The sequence below is a fragment of the Saccopteryx bilineata genome, chromosome 1 (genome assembly GCF_036850765.1).
Source record: "Saccopteryx bilineata isolate mSacBil1 chromosome 1, mSacBil1_pri_phased_curated, whole genome shotgun sequence".
NCBI classification, from domain to species: Eukaryota; Metazoa; Chordata; class Mammalia; order Chiroptera; family Emballonuridae; genus Saccopteryx; species Saccopteryx bilineata.
The window spans coordinates 223,915,351-223,937,372 of NC_089490.1; the positions used below are offsets into that span (position 1 = coordinate 223,915,351).

Consider the following 22,022-nt stretch of genomic DNA (forward strand, 5'->3'; position numbering starts at 1 on the left):
AAATCAGGATGTTTTCACATGGATAGTTTGAAGAAATTATTTTAGTGCTACAGTTTTGATAAATGAGCAGCAAAGTAGTTCTGGCAAAATGTATATGTCTGTTTGGGTTTTTATCGGCCAATGTGTGATGTGCCTAACAGACACCCAAATCTTAACTCTTTATCTGACTCTTCAGTCTTCATTCTTTTCTTAACCATCCCTGACTTATCTCTAAATAATTCCTAATTTTTAACACATTCCTATATTTTATTTCATCTTTGAACCTCACCCCATCCTTGTCTCTCATCACATTAATGCCCTAACCTGTCCCAACACCTACACCTGGGAAAGAAAGGACCACCGGTAGGATGAAGGTCAGGGATGCGGTACATAACTTATTTGTTCAATCTGGTTAAAAAATATATTAAAATGTTTAGAGGTTTACTTTATTTGAGATTTTTCTCCCTTGAATTACCATTTTAGCTGTGTATTATGTCACAAAGAAAAAAAAAAAGCTAAGTATACAGTTTAATGAATAATAAAGTAAATGGCCATAAAACTACTATCATGAAATATAACAATAGCACAGGAGGTCTCCATACATGTCACCTGTGTAAACGCAGATTCTCCCTCCACCCTAGAGTGCTTGTATGGACATTATCTTCTCCTTCCCACAGAAGTAACCATCATTCTGAATTTTATGGTAATCATTGCTCTGCTTTGCTTTTTAGTTTACCACCTGATTTATAAACAGCAGTTTAGTGAGGTTTGTTTTTGTTTTTTATACTTTATATAAATGGAATCATGTTTTATATACATGGTGCATTTGCTTTGGGAGGGGGAACAACATTATATAAGATTTATCCTTGTTGTATATGCCTAAACTCTATTCTTTTTTATTGCTGTATGATATTTCTTTGTTTCAACATACCATACATAAAATTTTTATCCATTTTCCTGTTGACAAAATTTTTTTGTTTTGAACAAGTTTTGGTTTCTCTCTTTTGTGTGTGTGTGTGTGTGTGTGTGTGTGTATTTTTCTGAAGTTGGAAACGGGGAGGCAGCCAGACAGACTTCCACATGCGCCCGACCGGGATCCACCCAGCATGCCTACCAGGGGGCGATGCTCTGCCCATCTGGGGTGTTGCTCTGTTGCAACCAGAGCCATTCTAGTGCCTGAGGCAGAGGCCATAGAGCCATCCTCAGCACCCAGGCCAACTTTGCTCCAATGGAGCCTTGGCTGCGGGAGGGGAAGAGAGAGACAGAGAGGAAGGAGAGGGGGAGGTGTGGAAAGGCAGATGGGCACTTTTCCTGTGTGCCCTGGCCGGGAATCGAACCCAGGACTCCTGAACACCAGGCCAACGCTCTACCACTGAGCCAACTGGCCAGGGCCTAAGTGATATATAACATGTAAGTTTAAGGTATCCACATGATAATTTGATTATATATTGTGAAATGATTACCACAGTAACATTTTTTAACACCACCATCACCTCATATAACTACCACTTCTTTTTTGTGGTAAGATAATTTGAGATTTCCTTCTTAGCAATTTTCAAGTATCAATATTTACTACGAAATTGTTAACTATACTAATCATGCTATACATCAGATCCCCAGAACTTACTCATCTTACAAGTAAGTTTATACCATTGACCAATGTGTCCCATTTTACCCAACCCCACAGTAGAGTATAGCTTGAAATCAGGAGGTGATGCATCTTATCCAAGCTACATCCATTTACTCTTTTCCTTTACAATTATATGAAAGACGGTTGTATTTAAAATTCTGAATAGTGAATACTATTTTCAGAAACCAAATAAAATTATATTTTATTTATTACTTACCAGGCAAACCTAAGCTGCTCACAAAAAGTAGGGGATCAGGAAACGTGCAAACACTCCAGTACTTTCAGCCTTTCGTATAGTGCATTTTCACCAATGAAATAATAGTTGTTTTTGCATTCATTTGCATAATTGAACAACTTTCTTTGACTTGTCATTTGCTATTCTGATGTTCTTGTTTCATAAAACAAAATCAAATGCTTCTTTTTTTATCATTTCATATTCATTTTGAAATATCCCCTAGTTTTTGTGAGCAGTATGTATTTTTCTATCAAAATTATTTTATTATTATTATTATTATTATTAAGTGAGAGGCAGGGAGGCAGAGAGCCAGACTCGAGCACGTGCCCCAACCAGAATCCACCCAGCAAGTCACCTATAGGGTGATGCTCTGCCCATCTGGGGCGTTGCTCTGTTGCTCAGCAACTGAGCTATTTTAGCATCTGAGGCAAAGCTATGGTGCCTTCCTCAGTGCCTGGGGCCAACTTTCTTGAATGAGCCATGGCTGTGGAAGGAGTGAGAGAAAGAGAGAGAGAAGGGGGAGGGGTAGAGAAGCAAATGGTAGCTTCTACTCTGTGCCCTGACTTGGAATCAAACCCGGGACTTCCACACACAGGGCTGATGCTCTACCCCTGAGCCAACCAGCCAGGTCCCTCTATAAAAATTATTAAATGTGTATTTTTCAGGCAGGTTTTCCCGACCACCATTCCTACTCTCAAAAATAGGCTAAGTCCTCCTATTAGACAATCCCATAGTCCCAATGACTACACCTTTAATCATACTGATCACAAAGACTCCTTTGTAGGTGGCTGACATATTTCTAGGATATTAAACAGGAGTATTATTGGAGGATTAGGCAGAAGGGAGCTATGGACTTCTAGACTGACCCTCATTATCTGATTATTTTAATTTTAGGGATTCCCTATAATAAAACTATTGTCTCTATTCTAAAAATACTTTATGGGGGATAATTCCAGTCAATTCAACTTCTCCTTAAATCTCATGAGAAAAAGAGGGAGCATATTATATCTGTCTGTATACTGAAAGAATTTCTGTTGAAGCCTCCAGATGTCATTTGAAACCTGCCTTGAAAGAGTATATTGCTTTGAAGACAGTCACCTATAGAAATAATTCTAACATTAGTTTTAAAAGTTGCATATATGACCTGTGGTGGCGCAGTGGATAAAGCGTCGACCTGGAATGCTGAGGTCGCCGGTTCAAAACCCTGGGCTCGCCTGGTCAAGGCACATATGGGAGTTGATGCTTCCTGTTCTCTCTCTATCTCTCCCTCTCTCTCTCTCCTCTCTCTCTCTAATAAAAATGAATAAAAAAATAAAAAAAAAAAGGCGTAAAAGTTGCATATGTATTTCACTGATATTAAAACTAAGGGTATTTTATTTAAGGGTCCTCATAGTCTCAGTTTATTCAGGATTCTGACTGTGCATAGTAGTTTCAACATGTTGGAAATTGTATTATGACTTAATTATAATTCATTAAATGTTAATGGAGAGGAGGCCAAATGGTAGAAAAAAACAAAACCGAGACACTGGCCTGTTGGCTCAGCAGTAGAGCGTCAGCCCAGCATGTGGAAGTTCCAGGTTCGATTCCTGGTCAGGGCACAGAGGAGAAGTGCCCATCTGTTTTTCCACCCTTCCCCTCCTTCTTCTCTGTCTCTCTCTTCCCCTCCCTCAGCCAAGGCTCCATTAGAGTAAAGTTGGCCCAGGCACTGAAGACAGCTCCATGGCCTCTGCCTCAGGCGCTAGAATGGTTCTGGCCACAACGGAGCAACGCCCCAGATGGGCAGAGCATTGCTCCCTGGTGGGCATGCCGGGTGGATCCTGGTTGGGCGCATGTGGGAATCTGCCTGACTGCCTTCCTGCTTCTAACTTCGGAAAAATATTATACAAACAAAACACAACAACAACAAAAAAACCCGAATCTTGGAAATGTAGTCATTTTATAAATGTAAACAATGTCTTAACTAAAATAATAAATTCAATAAACATTATGTAATTTCCAGATAAATCTGTCTATAAAAAGAGTAAGAAGAGGTTTTTGGTTTTTTTTTTACAGAATTCCATTATTCTTAGCAAGCAGTTGGCTGCTATGGGACAAAAGCCAACCATATACACGTATCTGAAGAGAAAAGTTTATTATCCACATACAAAAATGAAGAATGGGTATTTAACTTTTAAATTTCAAATATAAATTCACTTTTAAAATTCGGTAAAATAACTATCAGAGGCTTAAAGTAAAAGAGATTTAAAAACCCTAGTGGAATTATGAAACTCATGGAATACAGAAGTTATGTGTAACTTCCAAGTAGATTCTTTTGAGATACAAAAAAGAAAAAGGTTGTGGTAATGAGAACTAGTTACCAACGCAGAAAATATCATTCAGACTCCTGGATTATAGTTTCACACTTTGTATTAATAGCTAAACCTCAATTATGTTTTGTTTTCTCTAGTTTCCTAAAGTTGAATCTTAGATTCTTGATTTTAGATCTTTCTTCTTTTCTAATATATGCATTTAATCCTATAAGTTTCCCTGTAAGCACTGCTTTCACTTCATTCCAAGTTTTGGTAAGCTGAATTTTCATTTTCACTTAGTTTGAACTATTTTTGAATTTTACTTGAGGTTTCTTTCTTGACTGATGTATTATTTAGCAGTGTATTGTTTAATTTCTGATGTATTATTTAGTAGTGTATTGTTTAATTTCCAAATACTTGGGGATTTTTACAGCTTTCTGTTATTGACTTCTAGTTTAATTATATTGTGTTTTTAGAGCATACTTGGTATGATTTCTATATTTTAAAATTTATTGAGGTGGGTTTCTGACCCAGGATGTGGTCTATCATGGTGAATGTTGCATGTGAGCTTGAGAGAAATGTGTATTCTGCTGTAGTTTGATGAACTATTCTTTAAATGTCAAGTGGATACAGATAACTAATGCTGCCACTCAGCTCAACTACATCCCTGCTGATTTTATGTCTGCTGGACCTGTCCACTATTGGGAGAGAGATTTTGAAGTCTCCAAGTATACTAGTAGCTTTTTCTATTTCTCTTTGCATTCTCTATTGTTTAGTCAGACACACATCTGGCAAAACTAGTTGTTAAAAGCAGAGAATGTGAACATAAATGCAAACACCTGTAAGCAGGTGGAGGTGGGGGAGAGACACACAGGAATTTCCAAGGTATTGGTCATGCTCTGATTCTGGATCTTAGTGACTAGTTACATAGGTAGCTATTCATCTTAGTACTATTCTTTAAACCATGTGTGTATCACAGACTCTTTCATATATATGATACATTCATAATAAAATTATTAAGTACATATTTTTAAAATAAAGAAAATATGCCTACGTAGAGACTATGAGAGGTCTGTTTTTAAAAAATCACCTTGGTTGCCATAAAATATCATCCACACAATTTATTAATCTGGGTTTAGAAAAGATGGTCCCTCTGAAAGATATATTTTGTATTAAAACAAGAGAGCAAATCTGGAGATAGACTCCTTGGGCAGGACTCAAAAGGACAAGTAGAATATAAATGAAGAATGGGAATGGGTGCTCCAGAGAGAGGATGAGTACTAAGAGTTTTGGAAAGCAGAAAGAAGGAACACACTTGAAAAAAAATACGGCAAGTAACATCTAATAAGAGTCTATGGCCACACCCCTGTGAATGAGCCCGATCTCATCTGACCTCAGAGGATCGAATAGGAACAAACAATGGCGATTCCTTGAAAATCATTTGGAATAGTTTGAATTTTATAATTAAAGGACCACTTAAGTTTCTATGCAGAGCATGACTGTTTGAAGCATATATAAATTAGAACATGGCAGATGGAATATATTTCTTTATCTCTGTTCTCTCCCATAATCTCACTAAAATAACAGGGAGAAAGGTTTTTAAAGTCGCAAGCCTCTGAGGACAAGCAGCAGGAAGGAAAGCAAAGACAGAAGGTTGAAAGCAGGGAGAAAAGTGATAACTGAGTTAGCAGAGCACAGAAATTCCATCAGAAGCTTGCAGAAGGGAGTTCTAATGTGACGGGAACTCTGCCCTTGTCCTTTTCTCTGGCCCTATTCCCTGATTGTGGAAACCCAGCACATATCCTCCTGGCAAGAAAAAAGAGAATTTTTCTTGGGATTAACTGATGACACTTACTTAAAAGAATTTAAGTGTGGAGTTGGGAGGGAAGAAGCAGAGTGTGGCACAAGAGGAGTAAGAGGCATCCCTTACAACTGACTCAACGGATTGTGGCTGCTTCTCTTAAGTATTTATTAATGGACAGCAAGGACCGCCAGACAATTACAGAAAGCCTCCAACATGAATGTCAGAGACCTAAATCAATAGCGAAAACAATGGAACTCAGAGGAAATGGCGCATGCAGGGAGCAAAAAAACTTCACCAAAAATATAAATAGCATCTTCACAGAAATAGGTGATACTAATATATAAAAGGTTAAGATGATATAAAGTGGGAAACAAGTAAGAAAAAAATCGAAAAATGTATAGTCACAATTTTTAAAAAAAATCATATGTCTGAAAATAACATGATACATATGGAAAACTGAAACGCTTGGTATGCCTTGGCCAGGCCTTAAGTGCTGAGTCCTTCCCAGTCCTGTAGATAGCCAAGTATCCATTCAAACTAAATAGTCACTGATATACCTCATCTCAGTGTGGCTGCACATATGAGATTATTAGACAGCCAGTGGACAATGTAACAAAATGGTAGTGGTGATTTTTTTAAATTGTATTTGAAAGCAATGTTAGAGTCAGTGGTATAACTTGTAAAAGCCAGAACTGCACTGATTTTTATGGTGGCATGTTTGGGCATAAAGGTTTGTGACAACTCTACAATTACTCCAACATGGGGTCCTCCTGACCTGGCAGGAGCTCATTCTAGGTGAGCAGAATGCCCTCACCACTGACTCAAGTATATATTCCTTGAGGAATTAGGGAACTACAGAAGTACTCAGTGAACACCCTAGCAGGTGTCCCCAAACTACGGCCCACGGGCCGCAATGTGGCCCCCTGAGGCCATTTATCCAGCCCCCACTGCACTTCTGGAAGGGGCACCTCTTTCATTGGTGGTCAGTGAGAGGACTACTGTATTTGGCAGCCCTCCAATGGTCTGAGGGACAGTGAACTGGCCCCCTGTGTAAAAAGTTTGGAGACCCCTGCACAGCCTAATGTCTGCTGGGTGGGCCTGCAGGAAAATGCTCCTTAGAACTTTGCCTACTTTCTAAGATATATGTCAGAGTGTGCATTTTCACAAATTCTTCTGTGTCTACTTCAAAAGATAAGACCTAGCTTTGTCAAATTTTAGAATATCAAGTAAAAAAAGGGGAGGGGGGAAAATCCTAAAAACATATGGAAAGGCAACCCACTTAAATAATAGCAAGAATCAAAAAGGCTAGAGAAAAAAAAGAGGCTAGAGAAAAGGCTGTCAAAGTTCTAAAGTCTCTACCTCACTAAATCATCGAGGAAGTGTGTTAAAGAAACTTGGGAATTTCAGGAGCTCAAAAAATTTATGTTCACACACCCTTTGACACAGAGGTACTTACTGAAGAATGTGCTTTAGCAAAACAAGAAAGATCAAAGATATGGATCCAAGGCCCTGGCCTGTGGGCTCAGCGGCAGTAGAGCGGCAGCCCAGCATGTGGAAGTCCCAGGTTCGATTCCCAGCCAGAGCACATAGGAGAAGCGCCCATCTGCTTCTCCAACCCCCCCCCTCTTCTCTCTGCTTCTCTCTTCCCCTCCTGCAGCCAAGGCTCCATTGGAGCAAACTTGGCCCCAGGCGCTGAGGATGGCTCTGTGGCCTCTGCCTCAGATGCTAGAATGGCTCTGGTTGCAATGGAGCAATGCTCCAGATGGGCAGAGCATTGTCCTCTAGTGGGCATGCCAGGTGGATCCCTCTCTGGTGCATATGGGAGTCTGTCTCTCTGCCTCCCCACTTCTCACTTCAGAAAAATACAAAAAAAAAAAAAAAAGAAAGAAAGAAAGAAAGAAAGAAATGGATCTAATAAATGGTGACTTCAGCCAGAGAGTAATGAAGGGAAACCCCAGCAAGCAAGTACTATATTACCTCAGCATTTACCTTTTGTAAAACATTTTGGAGCACCATTTCAACTATCAGTTGGAAAAATTAGAAAACTCAACAAATTTTAAAAATAAAATAGTAATTATTAATGCTAGGGAAAATGTTGTATATAAATAACTATATATTTATAAAAGAAAATAAATATAGTACAATAACTGGCTCAGTAGTAAATAATATATACATATTAACAATATAAACACAATAGATTTAGCTAAACATTGTGATATTAATTTGAGAGAAAAGAAGATGTATCAGGAGGTATATAAGAGATACATCTTCATCTATAATAGAAGAAGCCAACAGATAATGTATAAAAATTATACATCAAGGGAGCATTATAAGGATATTTGTTTGAGAATATGAAGACACTTCTCAGAACAAGTCAAGATTCTTTTCCTTTGGGAACAAGAGTGAAGAATGAGAAGAAATGGTAGCATTTTAGTACTATTTGATTTATTTCCCCCAGATTTATGTTGATTAAAAAAAAATTTAATTTTAAAATGATAAATGCCAGCTCTGTGCAAGATAAATGAGAGAAGAGAAAAGGGATCATTTTATTCTTATATTTTCTATTTTCCTCTCTTTAGGGCCTGGTATATCTCAGTACCAATGGCACCAGATGATTTACTAAAAGAGATTAAAGGAAATCAGGTAGCTTTTCAAGATTGCTTTATTGCAGATTTTCTTTTCCTGCTGACTGTTCCTTTGCCGACAATACCTGAGACTTCTGGCTCTTTGCCTATCTCTTCACCACCCGGTAGCCAGCTAATATCAGACTGGGATGTTTGTGTTCCTACCTTTGCTGTTGTGGTAGCTGATACAGAGACCTTTCAAACAAACAATTCATTTCGTACCTGGACCAGAATCAGAGTGCCTCCAAACATCCTGACTGATGAGGAAAGACGCAATGTGTCTGATGTGAGCATATTCCAGGGTAGAATACTTTTTTTAATAAATGGTATTATTTATGTAAAAACTTTTACCAATTTTACAAGACTGGAAATAAAGGAGAAGCTTCCTGAAGATAGAATTCTTGGCATTGCATCAAGAAAATGGTGTTGGGTCAAATATTTAATGAAGGTCAGTAAAATATTACATATGTGTATATTATACTTACACATTTAGATATATTTACTATACCTTTTAATTCAAGGATGTATTAGAGACTATACTATACAGTTCTTTGCAGAGTTATTTTATTTATGGTTGTAAATAGCTCTACCTTCCTGGCCTTACTACAGAGCCCTTTACAGAGAGGCACCTCCAACTACAGAGAATAAAATGAATCTTGTATATTATTATGCAGAGTCATTTAATTTTTTTAAGTGAGAGGAGGGGAGATAGTGAGACAGACTCCTGCATGTGCCCTGATCCAGCAACCCCTATCTGGGGCCAATGCTAGGACCAATCAAGCGCCTGGCTGTGAGAAGGGGAGAGAGAAAGAATTGGGAGCGGGAGGGGGGAGAAACAGATAGATCAGGGGTCCCCAAACTTTTTACACAGGGGGCCAGTTCACTGTCCCTTAGACCATTGGAGGACCGGACTATAAAAAAAACTATGAACAAATCCCTATGCACATTGCACATATCTTATTTTAAAGTAAAAAAACAAAACGGGAACAAATACAATATTTAAAATAAAGAACAAGTAAATTTAAATCAACAAACTGACCAGTATTTCAATGGGAACTATGCTCCTCTCACTGACCACCAATGAAAGAGGTGCCCCTTCTGGAAGTGCAGCAGGGCCTGGATAAATGGCCTCAGGGGGCCGCATGCGGCCCGTGGGCCATAGTTTGGGGACCTCTGAGATAGATGGTCACTTCTCATGTATGCTCTGACTGGGGATCAAACCCCAGATGTCCGCATGCTGGGCTGATGCTCTGTCCACTGAGCAACCTGCCAAGGCTTATTGTTTCTAACCTGTTACCTCTAAGAGGGTTGTTTCACACTCTTCCAGCAACATAAGCTCTAGACTTTAAGTTGAATTTTCATTTGATAAACTTAAAGTAAAAAATACTTTTTACCCAAAATAGTCTCTTTGGTTACCAGTTTGATATCTGTCTATATCCTAGTTGAGTATAGACTAAATGTTTGTAAATTAATTAAAGTAAGAGAGTCATGGTGTGCCCCAAAGACTCCTTTTGGTGGTCAGAAACACAGAAGTTATATTTTAAGTAAAAATCTCTAAGATTAGAAACAGCTGGAGAAGGAGGGCCTTAGCTCTCTAAGTGAAATTAGGCCCACTGAATTTCAGATACAGAAGTCGCTGAATGGCCTTTTTCTCTAACAAACTGTGTCCATAAAAGGGTAGTATTGATTTGTTTAAAGTTTTAAGCTCTCTCTCTGCTTTATCTGATATCCAAAGAACCTAGAATTCCAAAAATAATTTAAAATTTGACATGTCCCTATAGCTTGACTTTAGTAAACATCAAAGAGGCACTCCTAGCAAGAGTAATCTATATGTAAGAGAAGGCTGATGCTCTTTGAAGACTTAAAATGGAATTAAGATTAATTATTTCTACTGATAAAACAATATATAAGAGAATGAAATTAGTGGAATAATTTATTTTTATGGTTATATGTAAGATGATATATTTCTATATCATATATTTCTCTGGCAGAAGTATTTTTCAGAATATACTAAAAATTAAACCTTACTAGTTACTATGTTTTCCCTTTAAGTATAGTAAGTTAGAAGACAGGAATTATTAGGACTATACCTAAAGTTGAATATTTTTTTATTATTTTCAATTTCACCACAGGGTAAGAGAAGAAGTGAGATGGCAATCTGGACAAGAAATAAAATTTATCTTGGATATGCTTCTCTGAAATTTACCAAAATAATGACTATTAAAAACCTGAGAAAAATTCTAAATATATCACCAGCTGCTACTATGACTATACACAATGTTGTGTATACAGCATACCCTTTGGAACTTGCCGTGTTATTAGATTACTGTGTTACATGTGATGTCATTAAAAACATTCACCTAGTGATATACAATGAAGAGACAAAACAGTGGATGTATAAAGACTTTGCATTAGCGGTCACACCCAACAGTTTTATAACTCCGTATTTTCTCCTTACAGCAATGCCAGAATTAATACTATGGGACAAACACAGGGTTTACTATTGCTATAACAATTTCACTAGTACTGGAGTTATACAAACACCTGCAGAATCTGGAAATCTATCAAGATTATCCAATGACAGTGTTATCCATGAAGTTTTTGTAGGTGAGGCATTCTCATTTTGCAAAAAGTATCTTAGATTTCCTAACAGACATCGTTCTTATGAAGATGTAGTAATTTTAAATACACTAATACGTGGTGCTTTTGATAGGTAAAGGTGCACTTTTTACCACCTAAAAACGGATATCAAATTCTACTAACATGAATTACGATCTTACATAGCAAGATGGCAAACTCAGGTTCCTTTTTTCGGATGTTCGTTTTGATCACTGAGCAGATACTAACTAAGCCACTTACACGTGCATTTTCAGTGTAGGAGGTGATATGGTGTTGTAGTCGTCCTCTGGGGCTCCCATTAACAAAGTGCACAAACTAAGTGATTTAATACAACTGAACTGTATTGTCTCACAGTTCTGGAGGCCGGCAGTCTGCATTCAAGGTGTCAGCAATACCGTGATCCCTCTGAAACCTGAAGGGGAATCTTTTTCTCTTGCTAGCTTCTGGAAGCTTCTGGCAAACCTTGCCATTCCTTGACTTGCAGCCACATGGTTCCAGTCTCTGCCTTTGTCATCACATGGCATTTTCTCTGTGTCTTCACATGCCATCTTTGTTCTAAGGATGACAGGACCCACCCTACTCCAGGATGGCCCTATCTTAATTAATGACATCTATAATGACCCTATTTCCAAAAAAGTTTGCATTTTGAAGTACTAAGAGTTAGAATTCCTATCTTTTTGGGGGGTAACACAGTTCAATCTATAACAGGTATTGTAGAGATAAACAAACCTGTATTTAATTCCATGAACAAGTCATTTAAACTTTCCAAGCCTCAGTTTTCTGATCTATCAGAATATAATTATTATTATATTCATTATAATTACATAAGAGATTGTATACCAAATGCTTAGGATACTTGTCAGGTGGTAAACCCTCGATTAATAGTACAGCCATACTTTGTTTTATTATGCTTTTCTTCCTAAGCTTCACAGATGCATTTTCTAAGAACTGAAGATAAGACCTTCCTTCCACCAGCAAAAAGTCACAAGGTTCAGATGATGTAACTATTGCACATTTTAGCAAGAAAGTATTTTTGCATTGAAGTATGTACTTTTTTTAGACATAATGGTATTGCATACTTAATACACTACAGTATAGTGTAAACATAACTTTTTTCAATTATACTTGACATACAATATTATACTAGTTTGAGGTATATACAACATGGTAATAGACATTCGTAGCTTACAAAATGATCACCCCACATCTAGTACTCATCTGGCACCATATACTGTTACTACAAAGTTATTGACTATATTTCTTATGCTGTATTTTATATCCCATGGCCATGATATAAAATAAAAAACCAACATATTTTTTGAGGTTTTGTATTTTATATATCATCATCCTGCATATCCTGCATTTACTTTCTTCATTCAACAGAGATATATTTTATGATATCACCCACATCTTTCTTCCCTTTCACCTTGTGAAGTTTCTAGAAACACACACATAAAGTACAACAGGCCAATAATTTGGTAAGCTTGTGTGGATTTATTGCCAAAAGCAAACAAAACAATGTGTAAAGAAATCTAAGTTATATGCCAGACTACACTGTTTTGATTACTATAGCTTTGCAATATAGTTTGAAATGAGGATATGTGATGCTTCCAGCTGTTCTTTGTCAAGGTTTCTTCGACTATTCAGGGTCTTTTGTGATTTCATAGAATGTTTAGTATTGTTTTTTATATTTCTGTAAAAAGTGTTGGGATTTTTTTTTTTTTTTACAGAGAGAGGGATAGACAGGGACAGACAGAGAGGAAAGGAGAGATGAGAAGCATTAATCATTAGTTTTTTGTTGCGCAGTGACACCTTAGTTGTTCATTGATTGCTTTCTCATATGTGCCTTGACCGCGGACCTTCAGTAGACCGGGGAACCCCTTGCTTGAGCCAGTGACCTTGGGTCCAAGCTAGTGAGCTTTTGCTCAAACCAGATGAGCCTTCGCTCAAGCTGGCACCCTAGGGGTCTCGAACCTGGGTCCTCAGCATCCCAGTCTGACGCTCTATCCACTGTGCCACCGCCTGGTCAGGCGTTGTTGGGATTTTTCTTAAAGATTATCTTGATCTAGAGATGGCTATAGGTAATATGGATTTTTTTTTAAATGATACCAATGTCACCTCAATAAATTCAATACAAATTTAAAAAAGAAAAAAAGAAATCTAAGTTATATGAGAAAACTTACGTAGCTAGTGTCTGGCCCCATAGCTTTGTTGTCCCATGGGTGCGTGTGCATGCGTGCACACACACACACATACACACACACACTGGCAGAACCATGAAAATGCTGGTATTCCATTCCTGTGTTGTTGCCTTGGCATTAAGGGCATTTTACCCTTGCAACATCACTAAAACACTCTGAAAAATAGTCCAAGCTTCATATTAACCTCACCTGTCTGCATAAGGATTTCATGAACATTATTATATTGTTGAATTCCTACTGACAATGTTAGAATTATATGAAAGCTTAAGTTTATAAGGAAATGTATGTTGACAGATATTAAAATATTTGGATCCTAAAAAAATTGGCATTTCTTGCCCTGGCCGATGGTGCAAAGGATAGAGCAGAGTCCTAGAGTGCAGAAATCACTGGATTGATCCTGGGCTCACTAGCTCAACCCCAAGGTTGCCAGTTCAAGCCCTGGTCAGGGCACATATGAGAAGCAATTAGTGGGTGCACAACTAAATGAAACAAGTTGATGCTTCTCTCTCTCTCTCTCTCTCCCTTCCCCAACCCTTCTTGCTCTCAAAAAAAAAAGACATTTCTGATTTAGGAGTTTATTTAGAATATAATTTATGAAAAGACTACTTATTTGTCAGAATCCAAATGTAAGGTATAGAAACACAATATTCTGAACCCACTTTCCTCCTTTCAGCCAGTCTGAAGTGGTATTTTATGAAAATTAAAGAAAGAATACCCCTAGAAGAGGGCCACAGAGAATGTATATCTAAAGAAAGCTATGAAATCAACTACCTGTTCATTTCATAGGCACAGCTACAGAACCAAAGAGGTTAAAAGACTTACTGTCTATGAATCTCTATGACTTAAGCATCCTATTCTATTAAAGGAAGAAATTTTATTGTTATTTACAGCATGAACCTGAAGAGGTGCCACCCCACCCCCGTTTCTTCATCTCAATTGCACTCTCTGCGTGGACTGCCACAGCAAAACACCACTGACTAGGTGGCTTAAAAAGTAGAAATTTATTATCTCATAGTTCTAGAGGCTAGAAGTCCAAGATCAAAGTGTCAGCAAGGTTGATTTCTGATGAGGACTGTCTTCCTGCCTTGCCGATGGCAACCACTTCCTGTGTCTTTACATGGACCTTTCTCTGTGTGCATGCAGAAAAAGAGGAGGAGTCAGATGGGGAGAAAGAAAGATCGGGCACCTTTTCTCCTTTTATGAGGACATCAGTCATATTGGAGTAGGGCCCCACCCTTACAACTTCATTTAATCTAAATTACCTCCTTAAAGACTCTCATCTCCGAATACAGTCACAGTAGGAGTTAGAACTTCAACATATGCACAGGGACGGGGACGGGGGGGGGGGGGGGGGGGGGGGGTGGGGGGTGGTGGGGGGTGGTGGTGGTGGTGTTATAATTTAGTCTATACTACGGATGCTTCCTAATAATGCCATTCCTGTCATGCTCATTCTCATTATTATTTAACACACTAATTCAAGCTCTTTTTTCTCTGTAAATGATGTGATATATAAGTGATATATTGAATGCAAGGAGAAGAGTGTCCAAGAAAAAAACTGCTCTACTAATGACATGGAGGAGAAGTTACCCAGCATTGTATAAAGTTGCAGGTTTCTGCCTGAACACGCTAGTTTTCTCAGAGCACATAGTCATTATGAAAAAAATTATTTTGGTTATAAGTCCACTTAAATAAAAATAGCATGAATTTATGGTTACTTAGAATAATAAAAACTTTTCTCTCTTTTTTTTTCCAGATTATTATGGGCATATTCTGGTAAAAATGGAAAATAATATAATGTTTTATTTCAAGAATAATATCAGAGATGCAGTAAGGCTAAATTTGTGGACAAATAATGCAACAAAATTATTCATGTTATTGAATATATCTGGTCAAGTATATCTTGTATCTGTTTTTCAAAATGACACAATATATACACAGGCATATCCCTTAAATTTGGAAGTACAAAGCATAACTTTCCAAAGAAACGAAAAATGTCCCTTCATGACACTTCACGATAATATTATACATGTTTTTTACATTTTGGACAAGGGACAGAACCTGTCGGTTTGGACTCAACTAGTCTACCCAGAAAATACTGGTCTGTATATAATTGTGGAATCATATGGCCCAAAAATATTAGAAGAGCAACACCAGTTTGAGTATGAAGTTGCCTTAGGATTCTGCACTAAAACCATTGTAAGTTAATATTTTTTAACTTCTTCATGTGATTTTAATACATATAAAAGTGTACTGTTCATATTTTTAAAAATGGATTTCCCTTCTAGGTCTGGCTTGGCAAATGTTGAGAGATATACATGTTTTTAATAAATAATAATATGATGGGCCATGAATTTCTGAGGCACAGTTTTCACTTTCAATATCTAAGGTCTTTGCCACTTCAGTATATTCCTGTGGTGGTATCTCATTGTCGGGTGTATTGTTTGCTTCTTTTTACTTATTCATTTCTTTTTAGTGCCTGATTTTTCCATCGAGTCCTAATGATTTCAAATAACAACGAATTCTGTGAGTCAACAGTTTAGGTAGTGAGTAGCTGGGCATTCAGTTGGTTTTATCTGGGTCATTCTTGCAGCGATGGTCACCTGGTGGCTTGCCTGGGATAGGATGGCCTAAGACGGCCTCATTCACATGTCACAGAGTTGGCTTGTTGGTATCAGCGGGAGCGCTTGTCTCTGCTTCAGGTGGCTTCTGTCCTCCACACTAGATCTGGCTTCTTTGTATGGCAGTCTCAGGACAGTGTCCCAAGAGAGTGAGAGCAGAAGCTGCAAGGCCAGCCCTGAATAATAGGATGTGGAAATAGACTCCATCTCTTAATAGAAGAATGGCAAAAGTATATACTGTAAAGGGACATGCATATACGATTGAGAGGAATTATTGCTACCATCTTTGCAAACATTCAATCACAGTTAATATAAATATCCTAGATATGGCCCTGGCAGGTTAGTTCAGTGGGTTGAGCATTGGCTTGGCATGAAGATGTCAGGGGTTCGATCCCCAGTCAGGACACACATGGAAAGCGACCATCTGCTTCTGTCCCCCTTCTCTCTCTCTTCCCCTCCTGTAGCCAGTGGCTCGGTTGGTCTGAGCATCGGCCCTGGATGCTGAGGACAGCTCAGCTGATGCGATCATAAACCCCAGATGAGGGTTGCCAAGGGGATCCCAGTCAGGGTGCATGCAGGAGTCTGTCTGTCTCTCTCCCTTCCTCTCACTTCAAAAAAAAGAGAAAGAAACTGAACAACCATATAGAAAAGTGGATAACTTTACCTTAAAAAGTTTTTAATACTATTACCTTCTTTCATAGTGACTGATATTTATACCAAAATTTAGTTTTGAAATTTTAAAAGTTATCTTTGAATATCTTAATTGAGCTCTTTTTTTAATTGTGATATAATTGACACCACATAATATTAGTTGCAGGCATACAACATACTGATTCGATATTTGTATTGAATATATATTGTGAAATGATCAACAAAATAAGTCTAGTCAACATTCATCAACCCACCAGTTAACAATTTTTTTCTTGTGATGAGAACTTTTAAAATCTGCTCTCTTAGCTCTGGCCGGTTGGCTCAGCGGTAGAGCGTCGGCCTAGCGTGCGGAGGACCCAGGTTCAATTCCCAGCCAGGGCACACAGGAGAAGCGCCCATTTGCTTCTCCACCCCTCTGCCACGCCTTCCTCTCTGTCTCTCTCTTCCCCTCCCGCAGCCAAGGCTCCATTGGAGCAAAGATGGCCCGGGCGCTGGGGATGGCTCTGTGGCCTCTGCCTCAGGCACTAGAGTGGCTCTGGTTGCAACATGGCGTCGCCCAGGATGGGCAGAGCATCGCCCCCTGGTGGGCAGAGAATCGCCCCATGGTGGGCGTGCCGGGTGGATCCCGGTCGGGCGCATGCAGGAGTCTGTCTGACTGTCTCTCCCTGTTTCCAGCTTCAGAAAAATGCAAAAAAAAAAAAAAAAAAAATCTGCTCTCTTAGAAGCTTTTCAATTATAGTCTCTTAGACTATAATGTACACCATGCTGTACATTATACCCCATGACCTATGTATTTGATAACCAGAAGTTTGTACCTTTTGGACACCTTCACCCATTTTGCCCACCCACCCCCCCTCCCCGAACCCTGTCTCTGGCACCAACCAGTCTTTTCTCCGCAGGGTTATTTGGGAAGATTTTTGGGTTTATTTTCTGAATTCCACATGTAAATAAAATAATAATGTCCTCAAGTTCCATCCATGTTGCCACAAATGTATTTCCTCCCTTTTTTATGGCTAAAACATATTCCACTGTGTATATATATTATAATAGATATGACATTTATTTATCCTCTTATCCACTGAATTACAACTTAGGTTGCTTCCATGTCTTAGTGACTGTAAATAATGCTGCAGTAAACACGGGGAAGGGGGCAAATATCTTTCTGTTTTTATTTCCTTCAGATAAATACCCAGAAGTGGAATTGCTGGATCATATTTCTATTTTTAATTTTTGAGGAACCTCCCTACTGTTATTCATAGTGGCTGCACCAATTTACATTTCTACTAACAGCATACAAGGGTTCCCTTTTCTCCACATCCTCTCCAACACTTGTTATCTCTTGTCTTTTTGGTTGATAGCCATTCTAACAGGTGTGAGTGATACCCCATTGTAGTTGATTTGCGTTTCCCTGATGATTTGTGATGTTGAGCACCTTTTCATGTGCTGTTGGCCACTGTATGTCTTCTTCGGAAAAATGTCCATCCAGATCCTCTGCCCATTTTTCAATCGAATTATTTCTTCCTGTTGAGTTCCTTATATATTATGGATAGTAACCCCTTATCAGATATATGATTTGCAACTATATTCTCCAATGTGTTCAGTTACCTCTTCATTTTGTTGATGTTTCCTTTGCTATTCAAAAGCTTTTTGTTTAATGTAGTTCCACTTGCTGATTTTTGCTTTTGTTGCCTTTGCTTTAGGTGTCAAATCCAAAAAAGTCACTGCCAAGACCAATGTCAAGGAACTTACCACCTATATTTTCTTCTAGGAGTTTTTAATGGTGTCAGGTCTTTCATTCAAGTAGCTAATCTCATTTTTAGTTGACTTAGTATTTCTTCGTACATATTTCTTTTGAGATATATAAAATGATATATGAATTCTGTGTGTGTGTGTGTGTGTGTGTGTATATATATATATATGTATCTTTAGAAAGAGATCAATTTTATTGTAGCTAATACACTGCTCACAAAAATTAGGGGATATTTTATTGCTTCATATTCATTTCAAAATATCCCTAATTTTTGTGAGTAGTATCTATTGGGATAAGAACAGAGACTCCAAGCCTCTGAAAATCTTATTAGCAAAGTAAGATCAGCAGAAATCTTTCTGAGACAAGATTTACATATAAGCTGGATGCTAAGTGATATAACACAAAATATACAACCTTTTGTGATAAAGTTGAAGGTTGTGAAGGTCATTGCATTAAAAATAAATCTAGTTCTGTGTTCAAGGAAATGAATTAATAATATATTTTATATATACATATGAAAGAACTACACAGAATAATTTAAGGACATAGGGATATAATTAACATTCTTTAAAAATATGGGGCTTATAATTTTCTGCCTTTAATATCATATATGTTCTATAAATTACTTTACCCCAAGAATGGAGCAACCTTATGAAATACTAAAAATTGAGATGGAACATGCCCCAGAGGGAGTAAAATAGCAAGAACATATGCAAAAGGTAAATGGACATTTAAAAAAATTACTCAAAAACTACAGAGGAAAGGTTCAAGTAAGTAATTCCTCATAGTCTCAAGAATTAAAGACAATATGATATCCATAATAATTGAAAACTGTCAAGAAATAAAAAGGTCCAGACACAAGGTTATTAGGAAACAGAAGAAATTGAAAAATCTGCCACGTTCAGGATAGAATGAAAAATAAAAATAGGAATATTATAGGCCCTGGCCAGCTGGCTCAGCAGTGGGGTGGCAGCCCAGCATGTGGAAGTCCGGGTTCAATTCCCCGCCAGGGCACACAGAAGTACCCATCTGCTTCTCCATCCTTCCCCCTCTACTTTCTCTCTGTCTCTCTATTCCCCTCCCACAGCCAAGGCTCCATTGAAGCAGGGTTGGCCCGGGTGCTGAGGATAGCTCCATGGCCTCTGCCTCAGGTGCTAGAATGACTCTGGTTGCAACAAAGCAACACCCTGGATGGGCAGAGCATCGCCCCCTAGTGGGCATGCCAGGTAGATCCAAGTAGGTCCCATGTGGGAGTCCATTTCTCTGCCTCCTTGTTTCTCACTTGGGAAAAATTTTTTAAAAAAGAAAGAATATTATAATGACAAATGTCAAATGAGGAGGGAGAGAGAAGCAATAGAAATAATAACACTATGATAATATAAAAATAAAAGGAAAATGTAACAAAGTAAATCTAATACTTACACAATTGGAGTTTCAAAATAGAAAATAAAAAATATTTTTAAACCGCTAAATATATTCTTTTTCTTACCTAAAGATTTATATCGGCCCTGACCAGTTGGTTCAGCAGTAGAGCATCAGCCCAGTGTGCGGATGTCTTGGGTTCAATTCCCAGTCAGGGCACACAGGAGAAGTGACAATCTGCTTCTCCAACCTTCCTCATCTCACTTCTCTCTCTCTCTCTCTCTCTTTTCCCCTTCTGCAGCCATGGCTTGGTTGGAGCAAGTTGGCCCCAGGCACTGAGCATGGCCTCACCTCAGGAACTAAAATAGCTCGGTTGCCAAGCAATGGAACAATGGCCCCGGATGGACAGAGCATCACCCCATAGGGGTGGTGGATCCCCCGGTAGGGGGCACATGAGGAAGTCTGTCTCTCTGCCTCCCCACTTCTCACTGAAGAAAAAAAATCTAAATTTGTCTTGAAACTATCCATTTTCCCCATTCCCAATTTTCTGCTTTACAAAATCTTTTTTATTCTCTTTTTCAGACCCTAACGTTTTTTCAGAATGTAAATTATGAGGCAGTAGATGATTACTTCCAGTTGCAGTAAGTATAACTTTTAAAAGAACCTACTCAGTTAAATATGCTATTCAGGTTATTGATTTGAGGCTATCCTTTTATTTAAATAGCCTCATATCCTTTTAAATATCCAAATTTGAAATTCCTTGAAGTGTCTGGATAGAAGTGAAATTGGAATTATGTATGAAAAGGTAGAATAGTCCTTGTGATTAAATGGAAACATGAACGACTTGAAGGTTCCCATTCATTGAATTGAATATGCCAAAGGGGGAGCAGGGGCCTATTTCTTGATTCAATAATTTCAAGCATGTTTTATTATTCATCCCCATCTCAAGTCTTTACATACTTTCCTTAAGCAAAAACTAGAATTCTAATATCCCTGAAAGTCTTCAACTATGAGTAGAATCAGATAAAACAGTATCTTTGACTCATGGAAAAAGGTAGGTCTTGGGCACTTAATTTCTAGAGAAAGATGGCCAACCTAGAATTGATTCTTAAGCCATTTATATGGTTCTCATTGTCCTGACTCAATATAGTTTCTGGGAAAAGATCATTGTTTTTCTAGGAAAACATCTATTTTTTTTTTTAGTATGCTGCTATTCCAAGTGAAAAGAGTACCCAGTCTATGCCAAGCACATCCTAGGTATTCAAAATACCTGATGAACAAGAAGAGAAAAGCACTGTTGTCATGGGACAGATCATGGGATATAAAGTACAGCATAAGGAAATAGTCAATATTGTTTGTTTGTTTGTTTGTTTGTTTGTTCAGTGAGAGGAGGGGAGGCAGAAACAGACTCCCGCATGCACCCCAACTGGGATCTACTCAGCAAGCCCATTGGGGGCAGTGCTCTGCCCTTCTGGAGCGTTGCTCCGTTGCTCATCAACAAAGCTCTTCTTAGCACCTGAGGCAGAGGCCATGGATCCATCCTCAATGCCCGAGGCCAACTCATTCCAATCAAGCCATGGCTGCAGGAGGGGAAAAGAGAGATGGGGAGAGAGAAGTGAGAGGGGGAGGGATGGAGAAGCAGATGGGTGCTTCTCCTGTGTGCCCTGACCCAAAATTGAACCTGAGACATCCACATGCCAGGCCAACACTCTACCACTGCTGAGAAGATGTCAGCAGCAGGGACTGAGGGTGTTAGTGAAACAGGGAGGTTGAAATGCTGATAGATGCTCATTTCTACTTCCCATCGAGTCAATCCTATGCTTGCCAAAATATGGAGAGACTTTCAGGTCTGAGCACAAGGCACAGCTGCCCTAGCAGAAACAGGGTGTGGTCCAACCACCCCTCCTCTCAACCTCTAGCATTCCCCTGAGGGGTTCAATCACATCAGGTACATGGGACTTTTCTTCTGCTCTGCTAATGCTGTGTCATGTCTACATCCCTGTCAGGCTATCATCACCTGTGTGTGTTGTTTCTCCTAGACACCAGCAGACGGGTCTTATGTTTGTTCAGGTTAGTCCTAGTGAATATTCAAAAGCATGTCCAGTGGTCCCAAAGGTAAGTGATATGGGTAGAACATTATAACTTACTTCAATAATGTACAGATACCAATTTCCAGTTAGAAAAATAGCCATAGGGACGTAAAGTACAGCAACCAACTTCAATAATGCATAGGTACAAATTTCTAGTTATAATCACTGAGA

The 22,022-nt window shown here is 38.5% G+C and overlaps 1 protein-coding gene across 1 annotated transcript in view; it reads left to right on the forward strand.

Annotated features, from left to right (window-relative positions):
* Positions 1 to 22,022, forward strand: part of CATSPERE (catsper channel auxiliary subunit epsilon) — a 91,865-nt gene that overhangs the window by 16,964 nt on the left and 52,879 nt on the right. The window contains exons 8-13 of the mRNA XM_066252723.1: positions 3,897 to 4,003; positions 8,516 to 9,008; positions 10,693 to 11,167; positions 15,134 to 15,576; positions 20,344 to 20,402; positions 21,801 to 21,876. Coding sequence (XP_066108820.1) covers positions 3,897 to 4,003; positions 8,516 to 9,008; positions 10,693 to 11,167; positions 15,134 to 15,576; positions 20,344 to 20,402; positions 21,801 to 21,876 — 1,653 coding nt within the window. The remainder of the gene's footprint in view (positions 1 to 3,896; positions 4,004 to 8,515; positions 9,009 to 10,692; positions 11,168 to 15,133; positions 15,577 to 20,343; positions 20,403 to 21,800; positions 21,877 to 22,022) is intronic.